Below are 26,641 nucleotides of genomic sequence, written 5' to 3'. Positions count from 1 at the left end.
TCGGTTCCGTAATTTCCCCCTTTCTTCCGGAAGACACAGCGGTCGGAATTAATCAACCCACTAACAATAAACAACTTGGTTTCTTTTGAACATTGTAGCACACCTGAAGAGTAGACTACCACACATGCTGCTGTGCCTGATTTCGGCAGTAAGCCCGAGTGTAGCAAGATGGGGTACGAGGGGTCGCCGAGGCGCCGCACTCCCCTTCAACTCAATCCGCTGTCAAAATGTCACCTCAACCGAAGGCACGGCACAGCCTACAGTTGCTCCTGCAGCTGGACAGTACCGTGGCAGTGTGCTACTGCCCCGCACTGAGTTCGCCATGAAAATATCAGGGCAGCAGCTTTTGGACCGGGAAATAGAAATTCAAAGGGTAAGCTTCTGATAGTTACTAGAGTTTACAACAGTATGTGATTATCAAGGGTGGATGTGTTAACGTGGTTTCCCTGCTTCTGTTCTAATGAGCAAAGAGCATAACTTGGCAGGAAAACTGAATGTCTTGCATGTCCATCTTTTCAAACCGAAAATGATTGTTTCCTTGGCCAGAAATGTGGCTTTTCAGAGCTGTACTCGTGGCAGAGGGCGAGAAAGGCTAAGAAAGTGTTCTGTCTCCATGATGGACCCCCTTACGCGAACGGAGACCCACATGTCGGACACGCCCTCAACAAGGTACACTATTTTAACAAGAGACAATTGAGCACAACATGCAATGTCAATGACCTAAAACAACAGTGTTGACACATACCTACCAATAGGCCACATACCTATTTTACAAAAAGTCACTGTTTTTTTCTAGATTATGAAAGACATCCGGAACCGCTTTGAAATGCTGAGGGGGAGACAAGTCCACTACATTCCAGGCTGGGACTGCCATGGGCTGCCCATCGAGCTGAAGGCACTGGGAGAACTGGGAACTAGTGGACTTGGCCCCCTGCAGATTAGAGAGAAGGGTGAGGAGAGGAGGCAGCCTCTGATCTAGCAACTCCTAATTTAAATGGCAAATATTCACACGCACTTAAGTCATTTGCGTGAAAGTCTGCCAATGGCCTAGTCCGTCAGTAATTATGTAGAGAATAGTCATCTCGTCATTGTTCTGTAGTTGAGGCCCAACACTACCATTTGTTGTTGGAATTCTCTATTACAATTACACCCACAAGTCTTTCTATAGCTTCAGTGTCAGTCACAGGGATACTTGATACCAAAGCGGTAGCGAGACGAGACGGTCTGTACCTAAAGTCGGTTCTCTCCTCCCTCTTCCTGTAGCCCGTAAGTTTGCAGAGGGCGCCATTTCTCGTCAGCGCGCCGCCTTCCAGCGCTGGGGCGTGATGGCGGACTGGGACAAGTGCTACTACACCTTTGACGGGACGTACGAGGCGGCACAGCTCAAGGTCTTTCAGGAGATGCACGGCAAGGTGCGTGCACCACGGCATTTCAGTCTGTACGCCAAGACCCCCCCCCCCCCCCCCCCCCACGTCCCATCGTTGGTTTGCCGTCGGTCGGAATTTCATATTCCTTCGATCCATTCCAGAGCGAGCTCTCAAATGTGATGGCGTTTGTCGTTTTCTAGGGGCTGATCTATCAGGATTATAAGCCTGTGTTCTGGTCACCCTCATCAAGGTAGGCAGCACAACAGAGCGGTCACAATGTATCAGCTAAAGTTGGTCACGGTATAGCCCCAGATTTGGTTTTGCCCACACTTCTTCCTCTACTTCCCGACCCCCCCCCGCCCCCCTCTTGTCTCTAGGACGGCCCTGGCAGAGGCCGAGTTGGAATACAACCCCCACCATGTGAGCAAGGCCATCTACGCGACCTTCCCGCTGGCCACCCTGCCCCCTAAGCTGGCCCTGGGGACTGCGGACCCCAGCGACATCTCTGTGTTGGTGTGGACCACACAGCCGTGGACCATCCCTGCCAACCAGGCCGTGTGCTTCATGCCAAATGCCCAGTAAGAAATGCCCTGTCGGGTTCACGGACACGTTAACTTTCTAACGTCACTTCCCTTCTTCTCGCGTGAACTACCGCACATCATGTCTGACTGAAGCGCTGAAACGGAGCATTGTAGTCACGGAACAGGAAGTGGGCATCGTTTTGGTTGATCACAATAGCAATGAAGGCGTGTCCTCCCGTGTACAGGTATTCAGTCGTGAGGAGGGCAGACAACTCGCAGGTCTTCTTGGTGGCCACGGAGCGCATAGCCAGTCTGTCCATGCTGCTGGGCACTGAGCTGGAGAGTGTTAGCACTTTAACAGGTAGACTGCCACACACACACACTCTTTACGGTTTAAAGTTTGCCACACAACGTGCAGCACGCACGTTTTTCCTTTGAGCCCCTTCTCTTAACTCTCTTCGCTCCATCCAGGTTTAGATCTCGAGGGGGGAATCTGTCATCATCCCACAATTCCAGGGAAAAAAGTTCCATTGTTACCCGCTAATCACGTGACCATGGGTAAAGGCACAGGATTGGTCCATACAGCACCAGCTCACGGCATGGACGACTACAGTGTGGCTTCCCAGTTCAAACTGCCTGTGGTATGATTTCACCCATGTTTATTCGACTAACAAGTGGAGATGTATGACTTCTAATGGGTCCTACTATCCTACAAAACAAACCGAAACCCAAACAGTCCTGTTAGCTTTTAAGGGCTATTTTGTGTAGCGGGGTCTCGTCGTGTTAAAATAGAAATACTTAATTTATCATAAAGTTCGGGGCACCACCCTAATATTGGTTTAGGACATTAGGGAATCCTATATTTAACATGTAATAATCAGTCTCAGCTTTAGGAATGAATTCGTTCTAAGTGTAGAGCCAATCGTAGCATCAGTGAACTTGCACGTCAAAATATCTTTACAATGAATTTATTCAAGTAAGGTAAACAGATCTTATGAACAAGTTAGATTATGGGTTTGATATGAGTTATTGGTTTCAATGAACAGAATGAAATGGACTAACTTAAAGAAAGACAGAAATGGTAAGTCAATGATTACATCCTTACAAATCATAAACAGAGCTCACGCCAATGCCATGTCTTTGGCGCAAACGCCAATGCCATGGAGGAAAGAGCGTTAGCCATAGTTACGTTTGATCAGGGGTTGATCAATGAGGTTGAGGGCGGTTTGCGCCAAAGGTCCATTTGAAGAATCGGAAGTGAAAGCGCGGCTGCGCTGCAAGGTCGTGTGGCTGAATCTGCGGGATCTCAGTCAAGTCGCAATGATAATTGCGTTTTGGGTTCTTCTGTTGAAACGTCCAGATAGTGTCGCGATCACTATAAAGTTGAATCTCAGGAGAAGCTTGGGGACGTCCTTTGGAACGCCAAACCCGATGGCGTTCATGCCATGGTTGGTTTCGCTGGAGTCCGAGATTAATGGTCATCTCAGATATTTATACAGTTCAGAGTTCGAGGGAGGACCTGTCTGGGTCAGACGTTGATTGGGGGAAGCTGGGTTGTCAACTCTCCCCTCCTTCCTTCACACCTACCAAAGGTGTGATCTGGTCTCTGGCTGGTTCAAAAGATCATTCAAATATTGTTCTGGACATCTTGGTACAGTTACAAAATATAGTTGAATGGTTGTTTTATTATGAGAGCTTTGTGTAGATACCAAGAATGACATGGTTATCTTTCAGGAAGAAGGATTAGTTACTAGAATCAAGATTTCAGTGAACACAACATTAAAACAAAGTAACAAACATGACACAAATATCCCTCTTATAATTCTCCACCTTGTACTCTCGTGGTAAAGGTGAAGTCCGAAGAACTTTCCTCAAAAGTTCTGATTAAGGTATGTTCTTTGTTCAACTGCCGCCAAAACGGATGCAAATGGTTTCTGGAGACGTGTTGTCTCAAGCAGGCCCTTTGAAGCTTGCAAGCTAGCAGGAGGGCTGAGATTGGGGAGGTCCCCCCCCATTTCTATGGTTCCTTTGCATCGGCATTTGGTGGGTAATCAGCATACTGAGGGTGTCACAAAGGCTGATTAGGTTTGTCTGATGTGATTGAATCACTCTTCAGGTGTGGCAAGATGTTGGCTCCGTGTGGTCTTGCTGACCTCACTACATTTGGCATTGTAGTGGCTCCCCTTATAAAATGATAATGGCTCTCTATTGTGTGAATGCACAGGAGTGCATTGTGAATGAAGAAGGCAAGTTTACAGAGCTGGCAGGTGCTGAGCTACACAACCTGCCCGTTATGGAGGAGGGGACGGACGCAGGTAATGAAAGTGCGCGAGAGAGCGAGGTCAAATGAAGTGTGCATGCGTGTGCATATTTACTTGGAACTGGCTCTGTGTACTTGGAACCGGCTCTGAATCCTTGTATTTGCTTTGAGTCACCCCGTGTGTTTGTGTGTCATGTATATGCTTGTTTGTCTGTCAGTGATCTCCATGCTGAAAGCGTCGGGCACGCTGGTTCGTGAAGAGAAGTGTGTGCACAGCTACCCGTACGACTGGCGGAGCAAACAGGCTGTGGTGATCCGACCCAGCAAACAGTGGTTCATCAACACGGCCAACCTCAAAGACAAAGCCAAGGTGAGAGTCGACTGAACGATGAGGCTGGAAGACACTTGAGAAGGGATTTCCTGCCCAATCAGGCTCAGATGGTCCTTACACAGGTGTAGATTACTCTACAAACAAGGCTCCTCATCCACGCAGCTGAATTATCTGTCTGAGTTGATGACGGGACATTTGTAGGATTTGAAAGGTAATCTGTTTCTCGTATTACGTATGGTTTGATCGTTTTAGAAAGACGGCATGAAACGTTAGCCTCCCCCACGGAAAATAGCTAGGTAAGGACACTTATCATGGAAAGCAAATTTCCCATTGACCCTCTTTTGTCTTTTTGTTTGCTGTGTGTGTGGGTGTGTGCGTGTGTGTGTGTGCACAGGACGTGCTGCAGAAAGTCCGTGTGGTGCCCGAGTCAGCTCGAGGCAGTCTCTTAGCCATGCTGGATAGGAGGACATACTGGTGCATCTCTCGCCAGAGAAGCTGGGGGCTTCCAATCCCTGTGTTCTATCACAAGGAGACAAGGGAGCCCCTGATCAACAGGTAAGCACACTCACTCACCAGGACATTTCCATATGCAAACCGTGGACACAAATTTTACTTAGCTTGATCTTGCAATCCTTCAACCCCCCCCCCCCCCCCTTCTCCTCCAGTCACACCATATCCCACATAGCCAAGCTGTTCTCAGAGAAGGGCAGTGACTGCTGGTGGGAGCTGCCCATGGACTCACTGCTGCCCCCGGAGGTGCTCAAGAAGGTCAGCAGCATAGAACGGCACGAATACGGACGAATAACAAGCCCCTTTTCACTTTGAGGCGGTTTAGATCTCATGGTTAGTGTTTTACTAATATGTGTGTGTGTGTGTTCAAGAGTAAGGAAGGAGATGTGACAGACTATGAGCGGGGACAGGATGTACTTGACATCTGGTTTGACAGCGGAGCATCTTGGGCCGCTGTTCTACAAGGTGAGTTAGGTCACACACACACTCCCAAACATTCTCTTAATTGAATTGCGGGCTTGGCAAAAGCTAATGCCTCTAAATCCAGATTAATCAGCCAGTGAAGGAGTATTCTATTAGCGTTCAGGGTTCTTAGAATCATCGCCTTAGCACCATGGAGTCATTAATACTATCAGTGCCTAGTCAATATGCCAACCCTCTATCAGCAATTACTTCATCTCCATCAACATCGGTCCTTTTGCCAAATTAAAATGGCTGAATTAAGTTCATTCTATTTACTGTAGTCAACAATATCCCTTTCCCTCCACTACCACTTCTCTATAACTGCACTACACCTGCATTAATGTATCATTGGAAATTGTAATTTAGACTTGTTTTAAATGTAGTTATTTTGGTCTTGGATGTTCCTTGAATTCTTCCCAGTATAGATTTATCTCATAAATATATAAATATCTCTTATATACTTTACTGTACTCCTAGTCTGTGGTTGTGTTATCATTCCAGAGGAGGTTGAGGTGGACTCTGAAGAGCCAAAGTCTCGACTCAGCTGGTTCACACCTCCCTTACTTCAAACCAAACTGGCCCCAGGTTGATAACCCAGATCTCCCCACCCAGACGTCCTTCTTTCCAACCTACTCCTGTCTCTGTCCATCTCCTTTTGTCGTTTGTTTATGATGTCCTTGTTTTATCGTCTGTCTTTCCCTGTCAATCTCTCTCTCTCTCTGTCCTCCTCTCCTGTGCACGTCAGACTCTCTCTCTCTGTCCTCCTCTCCTGTGCACGTCAGACTCTCTCCGTGTGGAAGCTGAGCTCTGAGGAGTTAATTTCTTTTCCAGGATTCACTCTCACGCACGCACAAGTCCTACCTCGTTCAGTGTTCATAAAAAAATGGCTGGTCAACTTGCAATGTCTATCGCTATCTTTCACAGTCAATTTGTACGTATTCAGTTGGTGCCTGTATTCAAAGCACTGTACAAATACTGCATATATAAAGTACATCAGAAGAAGGATTGGACTTGAATAGTTCTATACTTTTTCTTTGGTTTCAAATAGGGCGTCTGCTCAAGGGCATGATGGTGGCAAAACGGGAACAACAAATTGAGCGTTGTCTGGTTTTGCGCCCCCCCCCCCCCCCCCCCCGCCCCCCCCCCCCCCCCTGCTACTGGCTGAACTGTTTATGCTGCTTCAGTGTCTTCACTAACAGTGGCTGCTATGGTCTCTCACTTTTCCACCTTCTGCGTGGAGACTCGCCAACGTTTCTCCTGACACTTAGCCTTCTGCGGTCCTTCGTATTTATCTCCGAACGAATGTCGTGAACCATTCGAATTGTGTGATTCTGTTTGTCATTCTCTCTTTTGGTCTCTCTCTCTCTCTGTCCCTATTTCTCTCTCTCTCTCGCACAGAGTCGGACTCCATAGCTGATGTGTATGTGGAAGGGAAAGACCAGATCGGAGGCTGGTTCCAGTCCTCTCTGCTCACCAGCGTGGCCGTGCGGAACAAGGCACCATACAAGTGAGTCGTGTGTGTACGAGAAATAGGGGAGCGTAAGCGTACAACGAGCCTACATGTTGATACAATAATACAAAACTGACTTGCGTGACTATATTGCCCCCCGGTGGCAGGTCCCTGGTAGTTCATGGGTTTGCTGTCAGTGAGAAAGGAGAAAAGATGTCCAAGTCACTGGGTAACGTGGTGGATCCGGACACTGTCATCAATGGAGCAGAGGTAAGAGCAACACACACGGACATGTTAGTCTGACCAGCTCAATCCTCAGAAACCCAGACACACGCACCACTCCCCCTCCCATTGGCTGATCTCTCCCTCCCAGGACCCCAGGCTCTCCCCGGCATACGGGGCGGACGTGTTGAGGTGGTGGGTCGCAGAGTCCAACGTCTTCTCCGAGGTCCAGATCGGCCCTACGGTGCTCAACTCGGCCCGGGACAGCATCAACAAGGTGTCCACACGCCTGCTTACCTGGCTCTCACAGCCCTGTCCTCTGGTCCCCTCCACGTGGGGGAGCAAAGTAACATTCGTTTGCATGCCATGCACATAAATCGACAGATGTACCTTCATTTGGGTAAACACTGATTGTATGCAGGCAGCTTAACTCTTGTGCTGCCTTCGGGTCACATGACCCGAAGGTTCACAATGACCCATCGTCATGTTGCGACAACTTTACCCAATACCAAAACAGCAGTGAAGCATTTTCTTTTAACCTTCGCGGTGGTCTGAGACGGCGCAACGGTTAAAAGAAAATCACTTCACTTTATTTTTATAGAAGGTAAAGTTGTCGCAACAGGACGGTGGGTCACAGTGACTGAAGGGTCTCAATGACCCAAAGGTTACACAAGGGTTAGGGAGAGGCCCATACGTGTCCTTTCACGCAGAACGTGTCAGTGCAAGCTTCACCTATTGTCCAAAGTGTGACCTGGCAAACAGCATGGTTTCTGATGGTGCAATATAACCGCTCCTTCAGTGAGCACTAAGCAGTGCGAAGGTGTGAACTACATGTGTAAATACATCCTTTGTATCAGGCCGTGGACTAACAACTTTGTTCTTCTCTTCTTTTGAAAGCTGAGAAACACTCTGAAATTCCTGTTGGGGAACCTGCAGGGCTTTGACCCTCGCACCCAAGCGGTGGACCCCAAAGAGATGCACTATATTGACCAGTACCTTCTGCACCAGCTCAGGGAGTATAGCATGAAGGTGTGTGTGTGTGTGTGTCTGCATCTTCCTATGGACATTATGATTGTAAGAATGCATTTGGGTATATTTTGTCTGTGTGGTGATGGTTTGTGTGTGTGTGTGAGCTAGGTGACAGATGCCTACAGTGAGTTTGACAATGGCAGGGCCATCCGCGTCCTCCAAGCCTTCATCACCAGGGACCTGTCCAGCTTCTACTTCAGCATCATCAAAGACCGGTACCAGCACACTCATCCGCCACATCATTGGAATCCTCTTTTTTTCTTTCATTCTTATTTCATTCTTTCATTTTGTGCTTTATTTATTACATTTATGCATTTTTTGTGACAGAGAGAGACAGGGCAGACAGACAGACAGACAGACAGACAGGCAGACAGGCAGAGAGACAGGCAGAGAGACCCAGGAAATTGACCGGGCTGTAATCAAACCGGGGCCCCAACGATAGGGCCTTAGCCTATGTGGTACTTGCTCTATCCAATTAGCCACACTAACGGTGGCCCCCTAACCATTTCATTCTACTAAATTCAACCATCACAATAGTTAATACCTTAATTTATCATCAACTAATTAGCTGTTATAAGTGAATTGTTAATATAATTCACTACCATGACTAAAACCCTTCCAAGTTCACAATACTGTCCTGTGTCATAACAAAATAAGAGCTCCATTTCATCAGTGTCGCTCTCTCTGTCCTAGGCTGTACTGTGATCCTGAAGACTCGTTGGGTCGGAGGTCATGTCAGACGGTCCTGGAGGAGGTTCTGGACGCCCTGACTCGCTCCATCGCTCCCATCCTGCCTCACCTGGCAGAGGAAGTCTACCTGTATGCACCTGGACATGATGGTGAGGATGAGAGAGGGCGAGACAAACCGTTACCACTCCAAATAGTGCTCGTCGAGGTCTAGGGGGAGGGAGCCATAACATAAACAGTTGAATGTATATTTACAAAAACACTCCAGGGAACGAGGGAACTACGGACGGTGCCTAAGAAACGGGATCAATAAACAAGTGTCCTAACCACCTAACCAGAAAGCATCCTTAACTGAACTGCGTTTGGTGGCACTTAGTTCCTAACCTAGCGTTCTAACAGGGAAGTCGCTGCGTGATGGCGATATATACCCATGGGCAGCTTACCTATTCCCTCATCCCTGGGTGATGAACCAAACGTAACAAAAAGCACTGCACCGAGTATAGGCAACTAAGACAACAACAGTCAATAAACGAAAATGCGAGGACAGAATTGCTGGGAAACTGTACACAAACGAAAGTTTCCAAACACAAGAACAGCCGTTGATGACACAGTACAAACGCAAGGTAGCGGGGTGACCGGTGGACTGATGAAGGGAAGACGGGCGGAGCTTCCGTGGGTGTCGGGAGGAACATCCGATTGCACGGGAACAGGCACGCTGATGATGGTGCATGGGGTTTGACCGACCAATCACAGAGGGACACCTGAAGTATGAACTACAGGGAGGGAGAAACGAGACAGACAAACCCACAACAATACCGACACACACGACAAACACAGACCTACAAACGTGTCCGAATGAGAAACTGTGTGTTATTGCGGCCTTGTTGTAACTCTGTAGTGTCTACTGTACGACTGTTTCTCTCCAGCGGAAGACACCGTGTTTCGGAGTGGGTGGGTCAAGAGCAGTTCGGTGTGGCGGAGGCCAGGATTGGAGGAGGCCGTAGAGGGGGCGTGTGCCATCAGGGACTCCTTCTTGTCCTCTATCCCAGGACGCAATGCTGCAGAGTATGACCTCACCATCGCCATTGAACCAGGCCTGCTTTTTGAACTAATGGAGGTGAGAGCATTAAGAAGTTGTTGTAGAGACTAAATGTTTGCTTATTTATTCAATTTAAATACAAATGTTCTACTACATGCATAATTTCTTATACACCAACATATGGTATTGGTAAATATAAAGCTATTGTGTATGACCAAAAAGAGTTCTGAAGGTCCAAAATAAATAAGGATTTCATGGTAAAAAAAAAAAGAAAACCCTAAGAATCTGAATTTGTACAGGAGTTTCCATACTTTTTAAGCAGCACTATATGCTATCATCTAAGCTCTCCTCCATCTCCCTCCACAGTCTCTCCAGGAGGAGCCCACCTCCACCTGCTCGCAGCTAACGGAGCTGATGATGTCATCACGGACCACGCTGGCCAGCACCCTGCCCAGAGACCTGCCCGCTGACGCCCTGGTCAGCAAGGGCAGCTTCCTCATCAACCTGGAGGGTGAGCAACACACGCTAAGCTACCATGCTACTCTGGGCTAATACACCACACTATGTTACTACATGAGGCTAACAGTGGCAATGGCTCATCACACAGACGCACATCTATTTAGTTTGACTTTCATGCATGAATCTTTGTTCTGTTGGTTTAGCCTCCCACCGTGGGAGCTAATGGGGTGTTTTCAAGTTGGCTTCTGGAATGACCAATGACCTTCCCTGTCTGTCTGTCCAATCAGGAGGGGTTATCCGTGAGGACAGTGCCTACAGTGTGGCAGCAGTGCCCACCTCCATGGCACGATGCCCGCGCTGCCGTCGCTACACAGCCGAGTCAGCAGACTGCCTGTGCCCTCGCTGCCAGACCATCGTCGAAGGGCCACACTGACACCTCCCGCCGTCTGCCCTGACAACTGACAGCCTGCAAACAACACCCTCTTGTTTCCTTGCCAACCAGAAAAAAAACTAAGTTGCCCTCGGTAAACATTGACTTCAGTGGTGTCCACTGGACAACTCGTGGGCCAGCTTAGCTTTCGCTGCTTAGTAAAGCACTGTGTGGTTGTTTTAGAGACAGTCTGTTGGTTTAAGAAACTGCCAGACCCACAATTCTGGCAGCGATGTGGATACAGTGATGTGGACACAGTGATGTCGTCACCACAAGAAGAGGAAAAAGCCTGAGGTTGACCAATATTTTGTTAAGCAGTTTGTTTTATTTATATATATTTTTGTCGGGTCATTGTATCTTAAAGGCTAAGCAGTTCTTTATTTTACATCAAAGAATGGCAAACGTTTAATAACCACTTCAATATAGTTTGGGAAGAAAATGTGTTGAACACGAAATACAGGGGTAGACCTACAATAAATACATCTACATTTGGAGTCATTGATGAAATGGAAGTTTACATTGATGTCATTGATGACACACAGGGCATGGAACAGATCTGTATTCTATTTCTTGTGTTGAAATGGGAGCACACTTTAAACTCAATGTCACTATGTGATAAGGTGAGAGGAGTGGAAAAGAGAAGATGTCATTGGCATCACTTAGTTAGAAGGGTTTGGGTGACTATTCTTCCATCTTGAAAGTGTAAAACTGTATAAAACCTTCTTTGTAAACAGTACTCCATTAAATGTACAGAGAATGGAAAGCGTTTCAGAACAAGAATTGTGGCCCCAGTGTGTACTTGCATGGTTCATAGAGAAAGCAACTGTTTTGCAAGCCTGAATTTGCTGGAGCAAATGGTGGTCAAATTTGAACAATTAATTGTAATGCTGCACTTTGAAAATATAATATTGAACCCTAACGTGTCTTTTTTATCTCTGGATGATAACTATTTAAAACGATTCTAGTTCCAGGTTGATCCCCCCCCCTCCCTCCCCCAAAAGACCACAGATCTTACTGTAAGCATGGAACCTTTATTTATTCTGTATTGCGTGAGCACTAAGTCCTGTAGACCTCCAAAACCTACATTATAGGAGGCTACAGGCAGAGCTAGTACAGTACTGAATATAAATAACCCAAAATAATACCAATCGTTCAAAAGAGACTGATACATTATGTTAATCTGTGAGAGGGAGGAATGACTAACATTGAAGGAACATGGGTCTGACACATGCGAAGCACCCTGCAGTCTACACAGTCTTTGTGTTTAGTTCAGGGAGTGAGAGGTGCTGCTCCAGTTCGGACGGACAGGATGGTTGCGGTCAAAAGAAAATCTAAATGTGGCGATGTGTAGCACAGTTCAATAACGTTTGACAGTAATAGAGACAGGGTGGGCAGGTTCTCCACATGTTAAGACTTATCTCCTACTTTGAGATTCTTAAATTGGAAAAAAAATCTGTTTTAGGATAGCCTTCATCTGTGTCTGAGAAATCAGCCCCAAAATGTACATCTAAACAAGAATACAATAATGCTGTATTTGATCTAACTATTTTGAAAGCCTTAAAATGTTACCTACTATCTTGATCTTCCTTAAATATATAATCTGAGAATGAATTAAATGTGACACTCTGATTTAAGATGTGAGCTAAACTTCTAATCATTAAAACAAATATCAGTTCTCAAATATCTCCCTTTATCTGTACATGATAGGAGATTGACGTGTTTAACACTTAATCAAGTTAGGTTATTTCTCTTTTGAACTCTGTCCCTTCATCCCTCCAAGCCCAGTTGACTGAAGTCAACAGCATTACATAGTTTCCTTGACAAAGTAACACCAGGGAGACTGAACAAAGAGATATATACCAAGGCTAACTCCTTACCCCCACTGCCCCCCTTTCTTTTCTATCTTTCCACCTCCTCATCCTCGTAATACTTCGAAAGCCGCTAGTGTCTCTCTCTCTCTCTGCTGACCTTGCCTACTCATTCCATCTTCCCCCCCTCCCCCCCTCAGTCTTTCCAGAGCTTTCCGGAATGTCTCTCCTCCCCTCAGTCCTCTTCCTGCAGGGCGTCGACAGCCTCCAGCAGGTGCAGGGCCAGGCTGTACTGGCCGTGGTTCTCTGGCAGCATCTCCACCAGGCGGCTCACCAGTCTGCTGGTCTGGGCCAGGGCCACCAGGGGGCAGCGCAACTCCCCGGGGTCCTACACACACACGCACGCAGTAAGTTAGTAAATTAAACAACAGTTAAGGTGAAAGCTTCTCTGTTTCCAGTGTAGTCACTATAGTAACAGAACCCCTTTGCCCCAAGTACATGGGACCGAGGAGTTTGTGGTTTTCACAAACCGACCGTAACATTAAAAACGATATCAATCATTGTCACAGTTCCACCTCGTTCTGGGGTTGTCAGAAGACGAGAGAGGGGGTCAGGGAGTCTCACCATAGCCTTGAGCCAGGTGCAGAGGGTGGGGGGCAGGCGGGCCAGCAGCTCCATGGCAGGCTGGGTCTGGGTCTGGGTGTGCAGCAGGGAGTAACTCAGCCGCTGGCCTGTCAGCACCAGCAGCTGGGAGCCCAGCACGTCCCTGTCCTCCACCTCCATCATCACCTGGAGCCGTAAGGGGGGGGGGGGGGGGGGGGGGGGGGGGGGTTTTACCGTGGCGTACTGTCACGGCGATAACGGAAGATGCGCGCGTGCGCCGCATGGCCACTTCCGTTGAGGATCCAATCAAGTCGGGTGGAGGTGTCTGTGTTGGAGTGCTAGTGTGGTGTGAGTGCTCGTTAGAATTGTCATTCCTGGTCGCAAATGTCAGGAGGCCCGCTCATAGTGTAGCAAAACACACAATGTATTGGAAGTTTAGTTTTACCCTAACCCTTTTCTTCATGAAGCGTTCCTCTTAATTCTGAATCGATTGTTGATCCTGATGAGTGTCTGTGTGTGTGTGTTTACCTCCTCAGCTCGCTGGTCCAGGCCCTGGTTGTACAGCTCACACACCAGGTGTCTGCGCAGGATGTCCTGGCTGACCTGCAGCAGGGGGCCCAGGTCCTGACACAGGGAGGGCCACCAGTCGGCCCCGGGACCAGAGTCCCCCAGCACGGTCCTGGGCGCACATCCAGAGACGGGGGCCTCTCCTCCGGCTTCCCCCAGGGTCTTCACCCAGCCGGTCAGCACGCGCAGCAGGAACTGAGGGTTGGAGAGGAGGAGAAGGGGGGGGGGGGGGGGGGGGGGGGAGAGAGAAGGGATGAAGAGGACGGAAAGATACGTGGGCGGAGAGAGTCGAAGGAGTGGGCCGATAAGCAGGGCTTGCGGCCCCCGCTCACACACTCTCACACACACACACACACGCACACACACAGGCTCTTTTGGATCCTACCTCCTGTCTAAGGGAGATCAGCCCAGGGTCCATGTCTCCACTGGGCATCAGCTGGATGGTGGTCAGGTCTCTGAAGAAGGCATTCTTACCCTGGAGCCCAGAGGGAGGAAGAGAGAGAGAGTGTGAGTGTGTGTGTAGGGCAGCGTAAGGGAAAAAAAGTCCTGTGTGCTAGGGGGCTCTCGCACGCAATCACACACACACACACACACGTCCAGACCTTGCTGTCAAACAGGCTGAGCGGTTTAATCCGGAGGCCAAAGGTCATAGCTGCGTGCATGATGGAGGCCAGCAGACAGTGGTGCTGCACGAGGGGGTAGTGGACCCCCCTCTGATCGAGAGCCAGCTCTGCTATGGAGGCGGGCCCCTCAGCGCTCCCCCACACCTCCTCCACACAGAGGTCTGTGTGGGCCACCTCTTCCACGGCCGAGTCCGCCTGGAGGAGGAGGCAGAGGGCAACAGAGGGGGCAGGGGGGGGGTTAAGTGTCATGCGTTTCTGTGGCACAGTGAATTGTGAGTGTTAGATAGGAGCGAGATAGGAGGTTCAGACTGAGCAGTTATTATGTAATAATTAAACAAAGAGTCAAACAATTGTTTCAAAGGAAACAATTAAATATGATTTAGTTATAATCCTTTTAAACATATGACAAACATCCAAATTAATTTAATTCCCATTTTACCAAAGAAAAATTATTATTATAAAGATCCAAATATGAAAATGTGACATTGCCCTCCAACAGTAGGATGAGTGTTGAATGGGGTTATGGACTTACGTAGTTGAGTAAAGTAGGAAAGTGAGAGAGAAAGAAGTGGGAATCCAGCGGTGCGCTCACCTCCATCAGGATCTGCAGCAGCTGCACGCAGGAGCCCAGGAAGGTCGTCATGGCACCATCTCCCATGCCCACATCCTGACACACACACACACACACACACACACACACACACACACACACACACACACACACACACACACACACACACACACACACACACACACACACACACACACACACACCATTAGATTCACACCCAAACATGCCCTTTTGAGGCCATGACTCTTGCCATGTTTCGTGTAAGAGTCACGTGAGGTGCCACTTACCCTGCGACATAGTCGATCTTTAGGAGCTTTCCCCACCTGAGGCAAAAGGGAGAACAACATTCAAAGTCATGTTAGTAAAAAAATTAACAAGATTGGCCCACTCAGTCCAAATATGCACACACATAAGTATACCTTCTCCATCAGGAAGGCCGCAGCGGAGAAGCGCTTGACAATGAAAGTGCTCCACATCATGGAGGAGATACCTGAGACAGAGAGACCCTTTTCAATATTTTCAATATCTCTCGCTATCGTGATTTGGGATGTGGCAAAACTGGACGTCGACCGACACACCTAGCTGGATGTGAGGACTGGAGACCAGCTTCAGGTGTTCCACAGCCGAGCACAGGTGACGCCCCTCCTACAGAAAGAGACATAATGATCATAATGATGATGATAAGAATGATAATAATAACGATGATGATAATAATAATGATGATAATAATAATAATGATGATAATAATGATGATAATAATGATAATCATAATAATATTGATAATAATAATGATGATAATAATGATAATAATATGATAATAATAATAATGATGATAATAATAATATTGATAATAATAATGATGATAATAATGATGATAATAATGATAATAATAATAATATTGATAATAATAATGATGATAATAATGATAATAATATGATAATAATAATAATGATGATAATAATAATATTGATAATAATAATGATGATAATAATGATGATAATAATGATAATAATAATAATATTGATAATAATAATGATAATAATATGATAATAATAATAATGATGATAATAATAATATTGATAATAATAATGATGATAATAATGATAATAATATGATAATAATAATAATGATGATAATAATAATGATAATAATAATGATGATAATAATGATAATAACAATAATGCATATGAATGAGTGTGGGTGTGTGATTATACATTCAAGGGGACAACACATGACATTAAAGCATGTAGCATAATGTAGTGTGTGTGTGTGTGTGTGTGTGTGTGTGTGTGTGACACAAACCCACCTCTGGGTCCTTGTTCCACTGCACCACATACTCCCAGCAGCAGTGGGCAAATAGCAGGTCAGGACAGAGGGAGTCTGGGAAACGCTGGCACACAGACACCAGCAGCTCTGAAGAAACACCCACCAAAAAAGATGCCATTATTTAAAACCAAAAAGGATGCATGAGTACAGACTTCAATAACAAAAAAAGGACCACCAGGAAATACTGTATACAGCACAACTAAATATACAGTATGAGCATTAAAGGCAGGATAGGTAACGTCAAACAAAGCCCGGTTGTCAAGCTATTCTTCCCAGAGTGGAACAGACTGACAGAGATTCCCGCCTTTATAGATTGACGAATAAAAAGCAGTCTGAAATGGGACGTTGTCAATCCACCTCCACGGGCTCCTACCCTGGGCTGCCCACTCACCTGCTGCCCTGCCCAGCTCTGCCTCCTGAGCCTTCTCCTGCCCCTCCCCAGGCTGTTCCGTCACCTCGCACTGCCGCCCCTTCTGCAGTGTGTTCCTCAGCATCTCGGGAGCCAGGCCCTGCCTGAACACCCATTTGGACACGCTGTCTGCGATGCCACCTGGAAGAGGGAAGGGTCGGGTGGCATGAGAGGGAGACCTTCCTTCAAATTCAATTCTCACTTTTCAATAGAAAGGAAAGGAGGGAAAGGAGGCAGTGCCGACCAAGGAAAGGAGTCAAGTAGATAGGTAGGTAGAAAGGATGGAAGAAGCTAAGAACGGGATTCGGGATTGATTCAGAGACAGAGTTCAGGAAAAGACAAGAAGCAGACAGGGCCAAGTGAGCGAGGAGCGAGGAGAGGCAGAGAGAAGACGAGAGAGAGGCGCAGAGGGGAAAGAAGGGAAAGGAGGATGAGTGAACCGCTGCGCTCGCGGGGGGGGTTTCCTCCCTCCTACCTCGCCCGCCCTCCAGGAGGCTCCTGACAGAGCACAGCGGAGGGGCGCCGCCCGGCGTGCCCGGAGCAGGGGGCACGCACAGCAGCGTGTGCAGGGTCAGCACGTCCTCCAGCTGCCTCACACACACGGCCCACTGCTCCAGCTCCAGCGACACCGCCTCCCACTCCGACTGGAACTGAGACGGACAAACTGAATATACATTCTAAACAGTATATACACTCACACATTCATAGACATACTTATATATACATATATATCAAAATATACAATTTTAGCCTGGGTTTGTGTGTGTCATTGTCCTTTAAGTGTGCGCGTGCTACGTTCCCGTTCAGTGCATAGATGTATATCAGAGAAAAAAATAAAACAACCTGCATGTCTTACCTTGCTGTCGGCCAGGCTGGTGATGGAGGCCTTGGCGGCACGGTGAGCCACCAGAGCCGCCAGCAGGGCGGCGGCGGCGCTGTGGGACTGGACGCACGCAGTGCGCACCTGCAGCCACCAGGGGGAGACAGACTGAGGGTCCCACGACTCCTCCACGGCCCCTGGGGAGGAGAGGTGGTTTGAGAGAGAGAGAGAAAAATTCAAGATTCATCTTCCTTTTTGAATGGTCGGTCGTTCCTCGACCGCCCACGGATGAGAGCACGCAAGTCGTACGCTTTTTTGAAACGCGTGACGGTGTGAACATGCACCTTTCATGGAGCTGAGGGCGGCGAGCAGCGCGTGCAGGTTCCGGACGGCCTCTTTGGGCTTCTTCAGGACGTCCTTCTCCCTGTGCAGCCACAGACTGAGCAGCAGCGACTGGGGAGGCAGGAGGAACACACACACACACACGCTCAAATCCAATCTGACCGACCCAAATCCTCCGACCACCTTCACTCTTTTCCCCCTTCATACTTGTTGGGTTCTTCCGTGGCTCTCTCACCAGTAGTTGCTGGGGGCTGATGCCCGTCTCTTGTAGTGTGTCACACACCTGCTGCAGAGGGCTCTCCCCTGTCAGACAGCCCCAGAACAGGAAGCTGCCTACGAAGACAACAAGCACACACACTCTTCTTTAGACTCCTCCAGCCTCTATGCTTACCCCCTTCAATGAACTACATCATGTGTGTGTATGAGTGTGAGAGTGAGAGTGAGTGAGACAGTGACACAAAATCAATTTGAAGGTACGAGTTTGTCAGTGGGTGTGTGTTTGGTACGTTCATACACGAGCGCAAGCTACAACATCAACATGGTGCCACACATCCATAAGTGTGTGTGTGTGTGTAACGTGCCCCCTTACCAAGTTGATTCCAGTCGGTGTCTTGTCCACGGACCACCTTTACCTCCCCGCCCTGGCACTCCATCTGCGACAGGAAGCTCTGCACAGGAAGTGGGCTGTCAGGGGAGTCCTGGGCGAATGAGACGGCGGGGCGGGAGGTGAGCTCGGCGTAACGCTGCAGGGTGGGGCTCAGGCCGGCCAGCTCCTCCTCTAGACCTGCCGACAAGTCTGACTGGAGGAGAGGAGGGAGGGGAGACAGACTCAAGTGGATGAAAAGGAACAATGTTGTTCGGCGAAAGTCTTTTTTTCCTTTCGCGAACACGAGCGTCTGGGGGCGCGTGCGGGCGTGTGGGCGTAACTCACGAGTTCGGGGTGCGTCGTGGACCCTCCGGCCGTGTGGAGCTGTTGGATGTCTGCGTAGAGCTGCAGCAGTTTGAGCTGAGAAGAGCACAGCTGCAGCAGAGTTTCATCCACTGCCTCGGGGTCTGAAAGGACAACGCGCACATTTGTGTGAATGCATGGACACATTGTGGGAGCACACACATGTCATATGGGCTATCTTGACACATAGATAAACAAGATGCGGCACCTTGTTCCTTAAGACTGTCCAAGAGAGCACGAGTGATGCTGGTCAGGCAAGAGACTGGTGCATTTTTATTTGAAAGCAGAGACTCCAGTGCCTATGAGGTCAAACAGAAGTGAGGGAATAAATACATTGATCACATACACACACACATACAATGTATATCTCTATATACTATATATATATATATATATATATATATATATATATAAGATATGATTGTGTTGCATACATACACTATATGAAAGAAATAGAGAAACAAATGTGTGTGAGCCTCACCTGTTTCTTAATAGCGGGGTGTTTGATGTCAAGCAGTGCACTCTTTGCTTCCCTCTCCAAGATATCTGTAGGGAGAAGACGCAGAGGAGTGAGGTCCAATAGAATGTCCCAGACATTCCCGCAAGCCCCTCCCCCTCCACACATCCTCCCCTCGCTCCCCCCTCCTTTCTGTCTCTGTAGTGACCAGCCGTCTCTCACTCTCCCACAAACACACCAACGCTCCTTCCTCTCCCACTTCTCCCATCTATCTCTCTCCCTCCACCTCGTCACCCACATTCTCTCTCACTCTCCCTTTTTTCATACCTCCCACCCCCCTCTCTCCTACCTGGCTCCACCTCTCTGCTCCTCAGCACGGCGGTCAGCCTCTTCAACAGGTGCATGTCCTTGGCTCGCTCGCTCTTCTTATCGCTGTGGAGTGGAGAACGGGCCGTTGGACGGCGGAGCAAGGACGCCCCCCGGCTGCGTGTGCGACGGCTGCAAAAGCATGCGTGTGAGTGCGTGCGTGTGGACTCACCTGAGGGCCAGGTGGAAGGGCACGGTGATGGTGCGCAGCACTCCGGTGGCCGGGTCGAGCAGACACACCTGCTGTGTGTGGAGCTGCCAGCCCTGGCTGGTGACACTGTTCACCCCCATCAACCTGTAGCCTGCGTACAGCAGCCTGGAGGACAGGGAGGGTTTATATGTGTGTCCACAATGACGTTCCATTGAGGAGCCATTTGCGGGCCTTACAGACACGCACATACTCATCTGCATGTGGGATAGTGCACGCCCCAAAGGCCTTTCAGTTAGTGTGTGTTCATTTGTACCTGCAGTGTTTGCCCACAGTGAAGGCCCCCACTCTGGGGCCCTGCTGCGTGCCCCACACCTCCAGGATGCCCCTCCGGGGGGCGTAGATCACCAGGAACTGGGCGTGGCGGCGAGGGAGGGGCGCAGACGGGGAGGACTCGCGCTCGCCCCGCCCCTCGGACACCTGCACCCAACCCAGCTGGGCGTCGCGGTACCCTGAGAGGGGGAGGGACCACTCGTGTCATCACGGCAAGAAAACGCTGCGCTTTCATTCCCGTTTGTGTGTATTTCCCAAAAAAGGCCCGACGAGCCTTCTGAATTCAAATGAGAAAGCTTTATTGCCTTCACGTTGACATTAGGCTTTCTTCTTCCTTACCCTTCCACATGCGTATAGCGATGCCCCTCGACACGTCCAGCAGGGCCACTCGGCCAAAGTCGTCCGTCACTCCGGCCAGCGTGTTACAGGGAGACAGACAGATGGACTCGCCGTGGCGACGCGAATCCGGGAGACCGAATCTGTGCGTTCGGCAGAGCGGGCCGGGATGAGTAACGGGCAATGTCGGGGACAAACGCAGATAAGGGAATGCCTTTGTGGTGCGACGGGATTGGCTACCTGACGGCGAGGGGCGTGGCCGGCTCGACCTTGGGCTTCTGCTTCTGCGCCGGCTCCTCCTCGCTTTTGTTCTTCCAACCCAGCCACCCGCTGACAGAGAGACAGTGACGGAGCAGAGAGAGAGAGAGAGAGAGAGAGAGAGAGAGAGAGAGAGAGAGAGAGAGACAGAGACAGAGAGATACAGAGAGAGACAAAGACAGAGACAGAGACAGAGAGAGAGACAGAGAGACAGAGAGAGAGAGAGAGAGAGAGAGAGAGAGAGAGAGAGAGAGAGAGAGAGAGAGAGAGAGAGAGAGAGAGAGAGAGAGAGAGAGAGAGAGAGAGAGAGAGAGACGAGGAAAGGAGCGGAAGAAGAGAATGATTGGGGGAGAGAGAGAATCGCAAATGGGAGGAAGGGCGATAACGAAAGCTGTCAAACGTGATTGAGGCTTGCAGTACTGCTACGTTGCCCAAAGTATTGCCCAGCCAAAACTTCCGGAAGTCCCTTGGAGTGGAAATTCCAAACACACAACCAGAGCTACTTTTAGGCATACACATCAGGCCTCAATACACACAAGAGACTGACCTGGCAGCACTGAAGAGGGCTGAGGTGAGCTTGCTGGCCACAGCTAGTGCCACATGGGAGAGGAGAGGCTGGGAGTTACCCTGCAGAGACAGAGGAGGGGACAGTTTGAGCATGTCCTGAAATGCCCTTTGGACACCCATACTGTTTAACACACCAACACACACACACACAGTGGTCTGACCTCAACAGCATAGTAGAAGCCAGTGTAGGGCCCTCCACCAACAGTGATGTACTGACTCATTGCGGGAGGGCTACCCTTGACAGAGGCATGGAACCCGCCCAAGATGGAGGCGTTCTTCATCTGGTCAAACACACACAGAGTCATAATACCTAGAGGAGGGGGATGAGGGTGGGGGGAGGGGGTGCAGGGAGAACAGAAGGGAGGGGGGAAGAGGGAAACATGGGATATGAGAGGGGGAGGAGCATCTTTTTCCACACTTCCCTCCCTCCGTCCCTCCCACCCTTCCTCTGTGTGTATGTTTCTTCCTCTCTCGTCCGACCCTCACCCACGCTGCTGTGGTCTACAATGGCGTCCATGTCCTGAAGACCCCACTTTTTATAAGCCAGGGGAGGAGGCTGGATGACATCACTTCCTGCTGCTGCCGCTGGAACGTAAAAGACAGAGAAATACCGTATTAGTTCAATGCTGATGGTCAAGTCTGAAAAACAATCACGCAAATACCATTCACGGCATAATACGCGCCAAACCAGAACTAAAAGCTAATCCTCTCTGCAACAACTATGTAGCACAACTAATCTGTGATTATGCTTGTGGGTACCTGAGTTCATTGTGGCGAATGCTGTCCCCCCCCCCCCCCAGTCAGCAAATAAAAGAATATGGATTTATTAATACTATTGTGACTGCTCTGTACTGTACTACCACTAAGACTGCACACACACACACATACACAGAGAATACCCTCAAACACAAACATACCTCTGGCCACCTGGTTTCTGCAGGCACGTAAAGACTGGAAGAGACTGAATCCATCGATAGTGACCAGTGCTGCTGGGTAGAGGATACTCAATTCCTCATGCTGGGACAGACACAAAGAGAGGGAGAGTGGAGAAAGAGAGAGGGAGAGTGGAGAGAGACAAAGAGAGAGAGAGAGAGAGAGAGAGAGAGACAGAGAGAGAGAGAGAGAGAGAGAGAGAGAGAGAGAGAGAGAGAGAGAGAGAGAGAGAGAGAGAGAGAGAGTAAGAGAGAAAGATAGAGAGATCGAAAGAGATGCGAAAAAAAGAGAAGGACAAACAAATGATCACACGGCTGAATTGTTGTCCAGTAACTGATAAACATCTGTTCTGGAACACACTGCAGAGGCATGCAGGAGGCGCAGATCCCACCTGCTCCGTGACCCCGGGGTGTCGGGGGATTTCGTAGGTGCGACATTTCAGTCTCAGCACAGGATCTTCGTTCAGCAGCTGAGCCAAAAGCAGGACCCCGCTCTACCGAGGCAAGACACCACACCACAACAGTGCCTTTAACTACTACCTCTCACTGGTCTTCGCTAACTACTGGTGTTCGACCAGGCATTGCCTGGCATGGTAGTTGGGACAGGATGACAGTCGTGTCATTGTGGTACCTCGGTGTAGAAACGCACGTAGCCAGAGGAGAAGCCCACGACAATGCAGGTCCAATCGGGGCGCCCGGTGGAGCTCCTACACACACACACACACACACACACACACAGGAAGTGTCGTCAAACAAGCTTTTGTACTTCCGTTGTGTATTTCATAAGCGTGCACACACAGAAACACACAGACACACACAGACACCCACAGACACACACAGACACACTACCTCTTCTGGCTGGCCAGGGGGATGCAGATGACACTGCTCACACACTCCCTGCATAGAGAGAGAGAAAGACAGTGAGGAAGAATTTCTGTTTCTGTCAGTCACTCCCAACCTCCCTTGTCCTTCTCAGATTTCTGTATGTATTTGTGTTTTTTCCCTATGTGCCATATCAACCCTACCCTTCCACTCCCTCCTCCCCAATGCTTTCTTCTCCAATGGCATTTATCCTTCTCTGACGTTTCACTCCTCCCTCTACCACTCCTCTACCATTCGTGTCCCGTCCCTTTTCTCTTTCTCTCACAAACTCCATTTCCCATCCTTACTCCTGTCCTTCGCTCGCCCATCGAACCCCTTCCTGCTCATGTTCCTATTTTACCTCTCCTTTCCTCACCTGTAATCTTTTACTCATCCTCCTCCTCTACTTTGATCTCCCCCCCCCCCTTCTGCCCCCACCATCCTCACCCCTCCTCTATGCTGAGGCTGCCGCTCCAGGACACAGCCAGGGTCATCTCCTCCTTCCCTCTGTCTGTGCGCCATTTTGCTGTAGGGGAATGGAAACAACACGCAGTCAAAATCTCTTACAGTTAAAGACAGTGCATCTGGTTGTGGTTAGAGGGCATTATGGCTTTATGTGTGTGCGTGTGTTTGTGTGTGTGCGCCTGTCCATGTTTGTTTGCAATAAAGACAAACCTGACAGAAAGACAGCCTTGTGTTGGTGGGCCACCACAAGCAGATCAGAGCATGGCGACAAAGACACTACACAGTCCTGCAGCCAGGAGGTGCTCACTGCAGCAACAATCTCCTCCTCTACCTGCAGAGACAGCAGTCCAGAGTCAGAACCCTGTTTAGGCCCGCCTCTCAGTGTTTTTAGCTGTTTCATTTTACGGATTGGGCAATCTTCCCCATTGGCCACAGAGGGTGTCTGTGAAGGGCATTGGGTCAGGGCAAGGGCTGTCTGTCTTGAGTTCCCTGTGTGGGATACTCTAGAGCTGGTCAACGGGAGCCTTACTGAGAGTGTTCTGACGTACAGTATAACGACATGGTTTGCTGTCTTTGGGCTAAGAACAGGGTTCAGATTGTCAATAGGGCTGGGAAAATCATAGGTAAACCACAATGACAGCAGAATGAGATACTGGATATGTGCTTTTCTGCACGCTGATATATTGCAAATGGTTGGGGGTCCTACACATCCCCTTTATGTTGAATTAGACAATTGCCCTTCTGGAAGAAGTTACAGGGTAACTCAAGGAACTACATTCTTTCATCTCTCCATTTCTTGGATGGATTTATAAATGAACTTGTGTCCTAATGGGATGAATTTGAACCTACACTGACAGCTGGTTTATTTAAAGCTCCTATTTGTGGTATTGTTCTTGAAACATGAACATAATTGTCTGGGCCTGTGTGCGTGTCTGTGTGTGTGTGTGTACAGAGTCAGAACTATATTCAGGACATCCTCTACATGCAGACAAAGCAGTACAGTCAGAACCATGTTTAGGCTTATGATGCGCCAATGGGATTAGTTCCATATCATGAGAGAGATGGACAGAAAAGTAAGATCCAATGAGCAGTGTGAGTGTCTTAGGAAAGGACAGACACTGACATGGTTGAATAAGGAAAATGTGACTTCACCTGTGCATGCATTTTGAGTAAAAGCTTCATTATATGTTTTAGAACTATACAGAAATGAGAGAGAGGTACAGTAACAGACCGTAGTGTTGCCAGTGCCAGTGGCAGCACCATCTTCTTTGGTATCAGGGTTTCCCCACGCTTCCCAGTCTGAATTGTCCCACGCCAACTCATGTTCTGAAATAAATATGACAGAAAGAGATATACAAAGGGAAAGGGAGATGGTTATTAAAATACTATAAATCTTTCTAAAATATAACCCCCCCCCCCCATTTTTTTTAATGCTATATAAATAAAGAGAGCATGGATAGATGGAAGTACAGTAAGTATGCACAGACATCTCTGGAGAGGAAATAACTGAAGGCAAACAATGTTATTAAAATGCTAAACATCTTTCACATTGGCCCTATAGCCAGAGACAGAAAAATGATTAATGAAGTAGGGAATTTAAGATATGGAAGAACAATGAAGTTTGAGAAAGAGCCTGTATAATGAGTGGGTGGTAGACAGAGATACCTCAATTGACATCTAAGGAGGTGTGCTTTGTGTGCGTGTTCGTCTAATATCAGGTGTCTTCATGTCACAATACAACTTATCACATTTAATGCAATTTATATACAGTTCGTTATTTTTATTTGCTTTAGTGTTTGCAAACCCTCATCGTCTTTTGTAAAACATCAAGCTATTTTCAACTGCCCTCCTGTTACCACAAAAGGTCAGATCTCCATCGGCTAAAAGGAATTCAGCTTCACAGAACCTTGCCCGTGTGAATATAAACCTTTGTACTATTTGCAGTCAGGCAAAGAGAAACGGATGATAATTTGGAGTATATATATTGGAGATGGTGCCAATTTGTACTTCAAAGAATAAAAAGCTACATTGATATGCATCAGGTAACAATCGAATTTAGTCTGGTCAGCTGAGCGTCTGAATCATTATGCCATGATTCATGGTAAATAAAGAACACCGTTGTAACCATAGACATGTATATATGTCTATGGTTGTAACGTTAGCCTAGCCATCCAGCACCAACAACACTGTCCTATGACTGGCATGGTTTTCTTAATTAAAGACTTTTAACGCTAGTTATTACTTAGTTTAAATACGCTTTACGTTGCAATATGACGCCAAAAAGTACAGATGTTTTGCTCTTTGCAGATGTTCTTCTCTTTTGAGTAACAAGTCAGGCATCTCAAACTCAAATCCCACTGACAAGCTAGCTAACTAGCGAGTTAATAGCCATAGTTACCTGGTTGGCTTTTGTCCTCCGAAGAAACTGTAGAGTTATGTTCCTGGTTTTGATATAAGAATTCCCTAACTGCTTTGAGTTCTTGAACCCGACAGAACTCCAACAGGCAGCAGGACATGTCGATCCCGACCCAAGCAGATACAGGAATATTAGCTAGCCAGCTACTAGCCTGCCAGCAGCAGAGTCCAACAGGGTAAAAACAACGTTGCACACTTGAAGTCTGCTTGACGTGCTTGCAAATCAGACAGCTATCCTCGGTGTTTTTGTTGGTTCAAATAGACTATATAAACTAGACTATTTGGACATATTTTGAGTTACTGTACTGTTCGAACTGTTTCACACCCTCGGTTTAATTTGGTAATGACACATCGCTTTAAAAGTGGAGTTGAGTTTCTAAGACCTTGTCTGGTGTGTATCGCCCCCAGCTGTCCAGGATGGCATTGCGAAAAAAAAGGGGTTGTGCTGTATTCAAGATCAACAACATTTAACAGCAACACACCGTTTACAGACGAAATTTCCAAATATAAATCCCCGATGTAACAAATGTTCTTGAATACACCCTGAGGTCGAACGTCACTGCGCAAACTGAATCAACACGATCACGATAAGCTCAGTTACCATCAAATATATACTTCACAATTTGCATTGTTCACTCTTGTAAACCTTTTGTTCACAACGCAATGTACTCATCAACTGTTCTGTTCTCTACACATCGTTATTGATCCTAGAGTTATT

At 48.1% G+C, this 26,641-nt stretch overlaps 2 protein-coding genes across 4 annotated transcripts; one reads left to right on the top strand and one right to left on the bottom strand.

The window, feature by feature from the left end:
• The first annotated feature begins 20 nt into the window (after positions 1-20).
• On the top strand, positions 21-11,686 carry iars2 (isoleucyl-tRNA synthetase 2, mitochondrial). Of its 2 annotated transcripts, XM_047045515.1 has the most exons (23): positions 21-373; positions 547-669; positions 797-950; positions 1,264-1,412; positions 1,568-1,617; positions 1,745-1,945; positions 2,134-2,249; positions 2,360-2,529; positions 4,113-4,203; positions 4,367-4,518; positions 4,874-5,034; positions 5,145-5,247; positions 5,361-5,454; positions 5,953-6,036; positions 6,850-6,958; positions 7,069-7,171; positions 7,275-7,400; positions 8,021-8,152; positions 8,261-8,367; positions 8,846-8,991; positions 9,766-9,956; positions 10,245-10,389; positions 10,625-11,686. In XM_047045515.1, exons 1-23 carry the CDS (start codon positions 125-127, stop codon positions 10,768-10,770), a joined length of 3,102 nt encoding a protein of 1,033 aa, XP_046901471.1. In that variant the 5' UTR covers positions 21-124; the 3' UTR covers positions 10,771-11,686. The 2 variants fall into 2 exon arrangements, with proteins under 2 accessions (XP_046901471.1, XP_046901479.1); XM_047045523.1 differs by lacking the exon at positions 5,953-6,036.
• Positions 11,687-11,778: 92 nt separating this feature from the next.
• On the bottom strand, positions 11,779-26,321 carry rab3gap2 (RAB3 GTPase activating protein subunit 2 (non-catalytic)). 2 transcript variants are annotated; one of them, XM_047045509.1, is made up of 36 exons: positions 25,907-26,321; positions 24,740-24,834; positions 23,719-23,839; positions 23,491-23,569; positions 23,032-23,079; positions 22,814-22,889; positions 22,575-22,676; positions 22,168-22,267; positions 21,737-21,835; positions 21,412-21,560; positions 21,231-21,310; positions 20,666-20,755; positions 20,429-20,568; positions 20,073-20,268; positions 19,781-19,924; positions 19,592-19,674; positions 19,267-19,331; positions 18,994-19,084; positions 18,768-18,889; positions 18,426-18,636; positions 18,072-18,169; positions 17,839-17,947; positions 17,531-17,691; positions 17,150-17,324; positions 16,657-16,815; positions 16,246-16,352; positions 15,518-15,584; positions 15,359-15,429; positions 15,227-15,262; positions 14,961-15,035; positions 14,348-14,563; positions 14,183-14,220; positions 14,131-14,152; positions 13,707-13,940; positions 13,200-13,364; positions 11,779-12,963 (listed from the first exon to the last, which is right to left on the bottom strand). In XM_047045509.1, the coding sequence occupies exons 1-36, from the start codon at positions 26,022-26,024 to the stop codon at positions 12,811-12,813; spliced, it is 4,095 nt and encodes a 1,364-aa protein (XP_046901465.1). In that variant the 5' UTR covers positions 26,025-26,321; the 3' UTR covers positions 11,779-12,810. The 2 variants fall into 2 exon arrangements, with proteins under 2 accessions (XP_046901465.1, XP_046901456.1); XM_047045500.1 differs by having other exon boundaries at positions 14,131-14,220.
• Between the last annotated feature and the right edge of the window lie 320 nt (positions 26,322-26,641).

The sequence above is a fragment of the Hypomesus transpacificus genome, chromosome 3 (genome assembly GCF_021917145.1).
Source record: "Hypomesus transpacificus isolate Combined female chromosome 3, fHypTra1, whole genome shotgun sequence".
NCBI lineage: Eukaryota > Metazoa > Chordata > Actinopteri > Osmeriformes > Osmeridae > Hypomesus > Hypomesus transpacificus.
Note: the sequence above shows the minus strand (reverse complement) of the source record. Positions and strands in the feature narration are given on the sequence as shown.